Raw genomic sequence first — 11,813 nt, 5'->3', positions numbered from 1 at the left:
GTGTCCACCAGTGGAGGGAACTACAGAACTGCTAGTCAAGCCCAGCCACTGGTCTTTAACTGGGCGCTCTCAGCAACATCCTGGAAACCTTACTGGGACGAAGAACATCAAGACCATGGTCTTGAAACATCTTCTGAATAGGCAAAACTTTAGTGTTTATGCACAAGAGTATTATTCTGAGTAAAGCTTAAATACTGCCAGAGTTCTGTCCACAGTAGTCAAGCCATTCCAGTTCTAGCCCTGATCTAAAAGCAGATGCTTTGTGATCAGTATTAACTGGGGGTAGAGAAGGGAGGATGGGGGAAGAGAAGATGGTGAAAAGAAAAGGATATCTGTACATATTTTAAAAACATTCCTATCTGCTTACAATTTTTATGACATGCCACATACCACAAATACCAAGAAGTTCTTTTCTGCTTTTTAAAAGCTTCTCACAACCCAGATGGTTCTCAAAACCGTTTGTTTCCATGATTAATTTAATCTGATTTCAAATCAGAAATTAATACTACTTGTTGGCAATGAGAATCAGGAAAAAGAAAACCAACTAAAGCAAAACACCAGCTTTCCTCTGCTTCTTACAGTGTAATAACTCACAGTTAAAATCCATGTCATTAATGAATCCCGGGAGTACAGAATCCAAGCACTTAATGAAAGGCTCTGGACTAGCACACAGATCTGACACTCGTTCTCTTTCACACACTCCTGCCCATACCTGTACTCCCCTGAGAAGAGAAATGCAAATGTGACATTTTTCTGCTTATAACTTACTTTAAACAAAGTTTTGCATGGCTATCAGCATTGCTTAATCCATTCACATGTGCTATGATAGTACAAAAAAAAATATAAATCATTTGCCAAGAAACAGAAGTGCCACACGTGGATTTTACATGACAGTCTGATTTGTTACAAGGTGAAAAAAGTATGAGAGACAAAACTGAAGCTGTTGAGTACAGCATAAAGACCCTATCATTGCAGGCTCTGCTGGTAGCTTCAAAGCACCCACCACTGTGTCATTTAAATAGTATCAGTGGAAGGGGAAAAAAAATCATGAAAAATCCACATTGCACCCTAACAGAATTAAAGAACACACACCCCCACCCAAAGTCTTTGTCAAAACTAATCTCAGCAGCTGTATTATCACTAGCACAAAGAAAAAAAAACCCAGCTGGAAAACAACTATGTACAGAAAGCAAAATGCAAAGAAAAGAGGTTATTAGGGTTTTAAAGAGGCCTTTCACAAAAAGGCAGGTGCATTACTGTGGCAACGCTACTTCCTGAATGTGAGAATTAAGTGAAAGACTGCCACACGTGAGGTCTGGCTACACAATAAAATCCTCAAAGTTTGCAGCCAGTAGTGTTCTCTTACCCAGCAAAACAATTTCCTATCCAAAAGCCTAATCGAGTGGAAATATTTTTTGTTGTTCCCTATCCTGCTTCTATTACTACCAAACCATCCACCACCTCACTTCTCGTTATGGCTTCACTGTATTAACTTGGGATTATTTTCTTGTCAGGCTTTTGCAGTGATTTGCCTTAAAACTTATAGGTAGATTTGGCACTGGTCAAAGCAGTTGCAGACTAGCCACCATGGAATCTGATCCTTCCGTGCTCACATGAAAGCGGTTGTGGAGGAGGCTCCACTGCTGTCACACAGCCATAGCTGCCGACGAACAGCCGTCAAGTAATAACTGTTTATGCCAGTGGTAAAATTTGGATCTGCAACCTACAGCTGAGACACACAAGCAAACATTTAAAAAGACAGCGACAACTTCTCAGACCACACTTGAAACTCTTTCCAGGACCCGATCTGCAGAGCCCCTTGAGTCCAACCTCCTGGAAGGCCCTTTGCAATCAGCACCTGCCAAACAAACACTCAGGGTAAAAGTGAATACTTAGTTTAAAATTCAGTAGAAGCTACCTCTCTCCTGTGTCCAAAGCTTCTTGCAGTCTCATGCTACAAGATTTTTATGACTATTCTTATTCTTCAACTTCTATGCTCTAGAAGGGATTCTGAACACGAAAGTCGAATGCAGCTGTCAGCACATGAACATTGTCTAGCACTATGAGGTGGTGTTTAGCCTGTACTTCCCCAGTCACTGCGATTCTTCCCTTGCTGCTTGAGAAATTTAACATCGTCAACAGCACTTTTGGTTTTATATTAGCTTCCTCCTGAGGCCCAATTCCCCACACAGCCGTCATTTATTTAAACAGGATTACACTATCACAAGCCTAAACAACAGCAACCCTGCCACAACCAGTTCCTGAAGTTTTCTTACTTCAAGTAGTTTCTTCCTTCACCAATTCTCCATCTCCTAAGACAAATCTTTACATATATATTTAATATTTCAGAGTTTCCTCATTTTTCACAGGGGGAGGCTTTCTGATGACCTGACTCTTCTAAGAGCTTGCCTTAGAATTCATTTGTTTTAAGAGACAGCTATCTTGGAACACAAACCTTTGTATGTGTATGGGCAGACAGAGGTGGGAGAAGTCACAGGTGCAGTGCACCTGACTGCTGGATAGCTAACCACTTCTTCTGGGCACTAACAGATGTAGTGTTTGCTAGTAGTCACGTTCAAGTTGTCTCCATCCCCTCTTCAGTATCTTGATTTAAAAGCAGGAAGTTCCATTATAAAATCCCTAAAAGGTGGGGGGACATCTAGAAAAAGATTTTCAGATCACACCACCTTACTTGGGAGAAGCAGTACTTCTCACAGGAAGTAAGAAAACTGGCAAGTCATTAGACATGTAAGAGCATGTCAAAACTGGTGTTCCAAATTCCATTCTTTGTGGCATCAAAAGGGGACAGTCTGTATTTAAAGCACACAGTGCACAATCAACATCTTAGTCCTCAAAGCCCTTGGCCTTTAGTGTTGCTTTGTGTGCACAAATGCCCATTTGCTTCTCTAGAAACCAAGAAGCCAACGAAGATCAATCCAGAGTCCAACTGATCCCTCCCTACTTCTTGACCTCCCTCAAAGAATACCGATACAAGCCTTGACACCAGGACCTCCCTCCTTGACTGACAGGCTAGTGGCCAAGCTGACGGTCGTCGTAGGTGCTGTATCTCTTCACGTGGATTCGGCGCACTCGGTCACGAAGTTCAAAACCCTCATCATCCTCGCTGTGAGATGCCTGGCTCCGGCTCCTGCTTGTTGCTTCCAGCAGAGAGTTATCAGGAACCCGTGGTGTTTCGTACAGTAAGACATTTAGTGTTTCCTCATAAATTCGTGCCTCAGGGAATTCAACCTAAAAAAAAAACCAGCACAAGTCCTTTCCCTGATCCATACAGGGTCACACAACTGGTACACATGCCTATAAGTAAAGAGCTAGAGAGACACATACACTATGAAGTAAAACAATTGCACATGACAAAGATGAGCAGAGAAATCTAGTTCATAGTAAAGGACTTCTCCCACCACCAGCTCACCTACCTCACCTCTTCTTTTAGTTGTTCTAGAATGGAATAGAGCATTTCCAATTCTTAGGTGCTAATGCTGGACTCTGGTCACCTTACCCACACCACTGCCAGTGAGAAGTTAACTCCTGAAGTCAGGGAAAGTGTAGATTTGTCATGCTAATCATTATCATATTCTCATGCAACTCATCTCTTTAGGATGCACTGTGCCTGAGAGCAAGTCTTTATTTACTGCAAAATCAAAGGTGGGAAGTCTATGAGAAGGATCGCTGGAAACGTGAGGAAATATGCTAGGTCGATAATCAGGAATCTGCACTCCTGATGAACTGTTTTTAAGCAGGTGGTTTATATTTCTGCACATAAGAGCACAATTATAATGAAAATTTAGAAACAGGGTTTCTAAACCCTGTTTGAGCTCATTTCATTAATTTCATCCCATCCATTTCAGTTATTATGATTGGGACAGATCAGTTTCAGCCTTCTCCTTTTTGGCATGTGTCCTCCCACCCTCTAGTGAAATTTATACTCCCAGAGACCACCATTTAGTCCAATTACATACAGCGATTACACCAGTGCAAGTGAAACGCCGTACAAAGTAACTGCGATGAAGTAAACTTATGGAGGTACAAGTAGGAGCAGAATTAGATCTTCACTTCATTAGAAAAGAATGTTAAGGCACTTACATGCATTAGGGACGTGAAGTCCACCAACTTTAAGAGACTAGTGCTAAAATGGAGGTGCTTTCAGAATCACCACTCTCAAGTCTTTCCTCCCTCAAACCTGCTGCCATATTTAGTCTTCTCCGGCTTCTGTCTAGCGAGCAGCATCATCTACCAGCACACCAGCTCTTCTGGCAGCCCTCCAGCGAGCAAGCCACCCTGCCCACTTCGATGCCACTGACCATTCCAGCCCACATTCAGGAGAGCTGGCATCAAAGCTTTTCCAAAAGTGATATTGCTTGCCCCTAGCAACATGGTTAAAGTTACACAAAACCTCTATCTTCCTGCAGTCAACCTCTTTTTTTAAACTGCAAGAGGCAGGAGGGTACAACTCCCTTACCTTGGTTTGCTTCTTCTCTGTAGCATACACTATAGAGGTACAACAGACTTCAGCGAGTTTCCGACCCTGTCCGTAGAAAGACCAGCAGCAGATTTCATCCCCTATCACGTCCTTAATGAAAAGAACTCTGCCGTTGAATCGGAGAGAGAGCTTGTCAAACAGTTCTATGTTCTTCAGTAAGTTGTCATCTGAGTTACTGAAACAAAGCAACAGAAGAAGGGATATGGGTTTTGTGGGTTGTCCACTGGACATCTCTACAGAATTTATATGCCGGTTCCACTGCAGTTTTAAGCATTGATCTCACTGCAGAATACAAATAAGTAGTGACTCATTGCCATATGCTGCCAAGAAAAGAGAGGGTAATAGCCAATTTCAGATACAAATAAGATGCTCTGATCCCCATGAGCAAACACACCAGCCTTTAGAGGTCAAGTTATATAATTAATAACGACAGCACAATTTCCCAAATCATTACATCAACTATCTGCAACTATTTCTTGACTGACGCTCAAGACAATTAAATCACATGCTAACTGCAGTTCCCTTCAGCTTAGTAACAGCAAAAGTCCAGAGTCAACACACATTAGGCAGCTAGCTAAAAAGACAGCTAAAAAGCAAGGTGTTCTGCACGTAACTGTAGGGATAGATACACATTACTTAAACTAAGTTTTATTGACAGCCAGTGCGATGCAGGAACTTACCAAGCAAGATCTAGATGTTCCAGAGAAAAAATATACACCACATTCTAGCTTAAAAACCATCAGAGTTATCTGACAGCTATTCATAAAATTTTAAATGTAACACCACCAAGGCCAACAAATGTCCAATCTGATCAAGTAAAAAAAAAAAACCAAAATAAAAGTCTTACCTCCCTGACATTAGTGTCAATTCCTCTTTGTCTCTTTTTGTAGGTGGCTGGGAAATTACATATGGATATGTGGACAGTAGTGAACATATTATTACCTAGATAACAACATCACCCTTGCTAGCTTTAACAGTAGGCATCCTTACTCTCTGGACCCAGAAGCTCAAGGTTCACACCTTGCTGACAAGAATCTACCCAGAGACATGACATCGTACTTTTACAGGCAGTAACTTCACTTGTTACAAGTGGTCCAGGAAGGCTGTGAAAGACTTGTGAACTGAGATACTGTGAAGAGGGACAGCTGACTGGGCTTTACCTAAAACACCTAGTCTGAGAAGTATTTCCATTCAGATCTAAATCAAAAAAACATTATGTACAACCAGAGAAAGCCTTCAGTGAGCAAGAATCATGTGATACAGCAATCTGGGATTCAGCCAGTGACAAGTCCCAGGTTCTGTCAAGTGGAAGAGCTGAGGGAAAGAATATCCTGAGTCTTCATTATTAAGCCACACAGACAACGTAACTGAGAAGGCTCCTTTTCTGCTCTTGATTAGGAAGAATAGAAGGAAAAAAGAATCTTTACTTGCTAGTAGCCAGTGTGGACTTTTAAATGAAGATACCTCATTTAAACGCCATCAGGCATGCAGACCCATGTGCAAGGGATAATTAGAACCCTACAGCTAGTTGAGATACCAGCACCTCCTGGTATCCAGGATTCTGCTGCTCTCCTTACTAGTATGTCTGTATTTCCAGACCCATAGTGACTAATATGCTATTCTGTGCTTGCTTTAGCTCTGCTGCCGTAAGCTGAAGGGTAACGCAGGGAGGAGTGCAGTACAGAATGCAGTCTGCTGAAAAACAAGCTGCTCTTCAGCACTCCTGCACGCAGCACTTCCTGGCCACCTGAGATACCAGGACTGTTCAGAATCCATCTCTAGGACAGACAGACAATCCGTTTGTCTAGAGAAAAAAGTTTCCAAGATTGCATCTCAGACTAAGAAGGCTGAAAATGAGGATTTGGCATAGCATAAAGGATTACTCCTATCGCTTCAATGACTGGTTGGGGGAAATCCAAAGGCATTCTGACAGCATCAGAACAAAGGGATCAGGACAGTTACAGCATAAAACTTAATAATGTTACTTTATATAGGAGGAAGTTCAGGAAATTCTTGCTCTGGCCCTATCTGGGTTGTTCCTGAGCAGAACAGATACTTTCCTTTGTAACCAAATAATTCATTCATTTGGATGCACTGGCACATTAAGAATTTCTGTAGGTCAGAAGAGTGCTAGCAGAGGTGTATGCAGACTCAGAAGTAAAGCTAAACTGATGAGGCAGGGATCCTGGCTGCATTAGCTTTGCACTGATGAGGTAACTCTCTGGTTACCAGGTTGTGTTGTACTACCTATGTTACACCTAGCATCACTCAACAGTAATAGTCTCATTGTTGGCATTTCTTGTCCTTTGTTTCTGTTCATCTTTCTCACACAACTGATCTGTACACCAGACCAACAGACACAGCTGCTTGTGTTCTTGCCCTGTTTAGAGTCAAATCAATCACAAATAGCTGCACCCAAATCCACAGAAGAGCACCACTGTCAGCACAAAACCCCAACCCAACCAAAAGTTAGGTCATACCACATCTTATTCCACACCCACAGTCAAAGGAAAACTTTCCCATTACAGTGGGGAAAAAACCTGACATACCTGGTGTAGGAGTACTTGTTATTGCTTCTATTATAAAGCAGCTTAACAACAGGCTGTTGGGAGAGAAAGGAAAAAAAGCAGAAAAGGTAAGTTCTGTGTTTGAATACATTTAGCAGCAATTCAGTTTCTCAGTGGACAGTGTGAAAAAACGTTACTTTCATTGATGATTCTATCAGCCTCTCTTCTTCTTTCGGAGATGTGATGATAGGGATGCTACAGACAGGCTCGTACAAGTCTTTCTTGTCCTGTTTTGAAGAAAGAAGAGAGGAAATAAACTCAAGTGAGATAACTGGTAAAACCAATGTGTATTGCTGCTGTCTTCTCCAGCCATGCTCCCACTCCTGTGATGCAAAGGAAAAGCTCTGTGTTGCCATAGGAACCACACAGCGTTACCTCGCTCTGCTACCCAGAACTACAGCAGAGAGATTTCTTATCCCCAGAAGTCAGGAGTAATTGAAATATTGGGATGCAGGCAGATGTCCTCCTTAGCTACAGCAAGGGCTCTGAGCTCAAGCCATCCTTGAAGGAAAGCACGGTAAGAGTTTGCACTAGTCCTAATCAACTCAAAACACAGCAATATGTGGGGGATCAGCCACTGTGAACTGAACATTTGGCAAGAACAGCATGTCACCAAAATGGGCTGCAGCCCCTTGTGATACAAAAGCAACAGTCAAGAGCGTGCAGTACAGTCTGTGACTCCAGATGCCTCATGCAGCAAATTAAGGAAAGCTCAATAGCTAATAGGAAAGCCTCAGAACATTTTGTTTTTAGAGGAAAGGCTTTACATTCCAAACCAGAAGGAAGATTGTCAGTGTGGCTTTGCGCTCATTTCTGCGGATACACAGAGTATACTGAGCACAGTATGCGAGGTATTTATTAATTACTAACTTTTGTCCTGCAGGAAACATTCATTTCACCATCTTAAGACTAATAATAAGTTATATATATTGCATCTGGGCTAACCTTATTAAAAAGTTGGCAGAACAAGCTGATTTCAATCAGTTGAACTCACAGGAACCAGCAGAGTGAATGAAGCTACTGTGTGCTTGTATTATTTGCAAAGAGCCGTAGTAAACAGATACAAAGAGAAGTCCTCCAAGTAATCAGACTTACCCATATGGGTCTTTTTCTCCATTAAGATTCAAACTTAGGAAAAAGAGTTACCATTTTTTCAAAGATTCAAACCCATTCTGCCTATAAATATTATCTAATTAGAAGTGACACAACTTGGAGGGAATTTAGCCAAATGTCAGAAGGCCTTTTAAAACATATGCCCAAAATAGTAATGTTTATTCAGTCAGTTTCCTTGAAATTTCTGGCTTTTATTTCATTTCACACCAGAGGAAACTCATTCACAATCTATTTCCTAAATACAATTAAAAAACTAGAAACAGGGAAGCAGCAGTCCCTCTATTTAAATGACAAATTGTGAATATAGGTTTTACTTTTTCCATCCTCCTGGTATCCCTGTGAAGCAGGGAACTGCTATCATCCCCATTCCAAGGGGGAAGCTGAACAGAAGCACAAAGGGAAATGATTCACCCATCATCACACTGGACTTCTCAGAGATGATGGAACTTGAATCCACATCCAACACATTCTACATCCATGTAACCAAACCAAGGGACAATCTTTCTCAACTTCCAGAGAAACTGCTCCCTTGACAATGCACCCACTCACACCAAACACTTTACCAGCTACTTCTACTTACCTGCAGGGCTGCTTGGCACATGTCCACTAGGCCCTGAATGAGATAGTATTTGGCTTCTGCCATCAGCTCTTTGATCTCCTGTCTGTGTTTTGGAAGTGCAATCGTGTCATCTCGGAGATAGTTCAAAATTGTTCCGAAGTGCTTCCCACAACGGTCTATAAGGATCCAGCCTGAAAAACACCCACCACATCATTTCAATCACCTCAATACCAGAGGGCAAGAAAAACATCTTCAGAGATGTTAAAGTTTCCTGAAACTGCACGTGATCCTCTTCTCATTTCATTCAGTCTTTGTGGACTCTGAGCGCACCAAATTTGGTTCAGAACAGCAACAGACAGCACAACCTGTTGGTACCTCCAGGATGTTCTCACTGCCTTCCAGCACACCAAAAGAAAAGCCTCAAGCCAAAAGTACTTCCCATCAGAGCAATCCAGAATCGCTGCAGGGACCTGACCACACTGTATCAATGGATCAGTCAGTGGGCTGCCTGGCTTGCAGCTATTACCTGTGCTTTGCCTTTTCTGCATTCGGTTCTGATCACAGGATTGGACTTTTTCACTATTGACATCTATTTAACTGACTGTCCAAGCCATTCAAACCTGGGAAAAAAATCACGCTTATTGAGGTAGTTTGCTCCTTTTACTTAGAGGCTTGTCATATTCCCAGCAAAAAGGGGGTGTGTTGTATTTGTATGGGAATAAAAGCAGCAACCACTGCAGCAGTGTAATGCTGGGCAAACAGAAATGTCTTGCTAAGAAAGCCAAGGCAAGACTACAAGAGAGGATTCATAAATGTTTGCAACCAGTAGATCTGGGCTAAGTTCTGTGGCCAAACAAGAAGGATCTGGTAGTTTTCCAACTGCCTCATCTGCTGTTGTTTGGAGTTAAGGAGAGGGAAGTGTTCTGAAGATGCTAAAAGGCAGACCAGCCCAGAAAACCCAGCATGGGGAAAAGGCCGTTCTAGTCTCCAAACAGGAACAGGACAGAGAGAGATCAGGAGGAAGGGGAGATGAGAGGGGGCACAGCACAGGAAACAGCAGCAGACAGACAGCTCTTGACATTTTAAAACATCCCTGAAGTCACATTCTCTAGGAAACAGGATGTCTGACTCGCAGGCAAACAATAGCACCACAGAACACACACGGGCAGAGGGTTTAGTACAGTGCCAAACCCTTTCCCACGAGGTGAAATGTAGGCAAAAGGAGGTGTTTTCTGCACCGAGATCCCAAATGAACAACTCAGGAAGGCAGGCTGAACAACTGGTACACTCTCCAGCTGCAGCTCACAGAAAACGAGCCTTCTCTGTTCAGGCTGGGGCTCTTGCACAAAACCACTGGACCAAACGGATTTAGTTGTAGGCATCACTCAACAAGACCTAGCCTGCTCAGGAGGAGCTTGCTTTAAATGACACACAAACCTCACAAGGAGTTGTGTTGGTTTAAGCAAACACACTGGTGTGCAACAAGGTCAAAGTGATGTAACCTGGGTTTGCAGCAGAGTTTTTGCATATGAGAGTTCAGAAACATGAAGGAATTAAATACTTGCCATCCTCTCTCAGCTTCCTCTCCACAGCACCACAACCCCCTTTCCTACAGTATCGTTCTGCCCTGGACTATTAAAGACAGGAAACCAAGAGCACTCATAGCCACTGCTGATACTGGTCTTCTTGTTCTACTCTATAATTTATTATGGATCTTTATCATAACAATATTCAGTGTCCGGCAGAAGGTGACATACTACTTGACTGACAGCTGAATGCTGTCACAGCACCCTAAGTCACAAGTGGAACATGCTTCTGGGAGGAGGAAAACCAATCATTTTCAACAGAGAAAGCAAGGCTGTTCTGAATTTTAAAGCTGAGGACTGAATGTCTCTCCTCACATACACATTTCGAATGATACCATTGCATGACATCACGTAAATGACAACCCACAGACTGTCTGCTCAGTCTTCGCAGCAACATCAACAATCTGCATACCAGCTGTGATTGTAGGAAAGAGAACCAGTCCTTCCGCTCATTAATTTTAGTAACAAAAGAACACGTTTTTATAAAGCACAGAGGGCTGTCAGCACAAATGGGAGCTGGCTGCTTCACGTTCCAAGCTATTTTTGGATTACGCCTTTCTTTTCACTGAGCATAGTTTTAAGATATTTAAAAAAAACACCAACAACCACCTCTATGAATTCCACAGCAAGGCAAGATGGCCCCTTACCTTCCTTGTCTGTGAGCACTTCCATTCTGCCGCTGAACATGGCCTTGAGCATTGTGTCGTGCCTGGTCAGGACTTGCACTGTGGTGTAATAGAGAGAGCCCCCGACATTTAGCCGCACGTACTTGTTACCGAGGCTGCCCCCTTTGAAGCTGCAGGTTTTGGGCTTGGGCCCTGCAGCCGGACAGAGGGTGGTGGTTAGACACGTGTCCCCCGACATCTCCTTCTGTAGGTAGATGACAACCCTGCAGAGCGTGGGCTTGATGGACTCCGCCGTGATTGGTGAAGAGTCACGAGTCGCCAGACGAGGTGCGCGAGGCCGAAGCAGTCATAACCACCGGGCCCTTGAAACAGAGACACACAGGATCAATACAAAGGCCTGGAGTTTCCAGTCACAGCAAAACTGAAGCTTACGCTAAAGAGGAGACACTTTCAGCTGATTCCTAGGGACATGACCACATGCATCCTGACAAAACAAGATTTAGCCGCTTTTCAGAGCTCTCGGGCTGCTGCCAACTCCTTTCATTCAAAACTCTTCTTCCTCCTTCCTGGAATGCTGAGCAGTCAATGTAGGTTTAATTTTAAAAAAGAAAAATTCTAACACACCTCCATCATCCCCGACAAGTCTTTGGGACACCTGTCAGACATTCACTGCTTCCTTCTGCCTATGCCTATCCTTCCATCAACAATAAGTTCAAAATGGGTATGAATGAAAGAATGAACCTAAGGGGCTGGATCTGAAGTTCTTTCACCAGAAAAGTACACGTGCAGGATTCTCACCTACCCGCCTCCTAACAAGTACTGTTGCTGTTTTGCTGTTGTTTTTAAAAACTCTTGACAGTCAAC

At 42.9% G+C, this 11,813-nt stretch overlaps 1 protein-coding gene across 1 annotated transcript; it reads right to left on the bottom strand.

The window, feature by feature from the left end:
• Positions 1-3,030: 3,030 nt before the first annotated feature.
• On the bottom strand, positions 3,031-11,187 carry TNFAIP1 (TNF alpha induced protein 1; the record flags this gene model as incomplete). The annotated part of the gene is made up of 6 exons (XM_084273164.1): positions 3,031-3,249; positions 4,478-4,673; positions 7,048-7,100; positions 7,203-7,292; positions 8,759-8,928; positions 10,971-11,187. The coding sequence occupies 6 exons, from the start codon at positions 11,185-11,187 to the stop codon at positions 3,031-3,033; spliced, it is 945 nt and encodes a 314-aa protein (XP_084129290.1).
• Between the last annotated feature and the right edge of the window lie 626 nt (positions 11,188-11,813).

Source organism: Gallinula chloropus, assembly GCF_964237585.1.
Source record: "Gallinula chloropus genome assembly, chromosome: 19".
Classification (NCBI taxonomy): domain Eukaryota; kingdom Metazoa; phylum Chordata; class Aves; order Gruiformes; family Rallidae; genus Gallinula; species Gallinula chloropus.
This window is presented reverse-complemented; position numbering and strand designations above follow the sequence as displayed.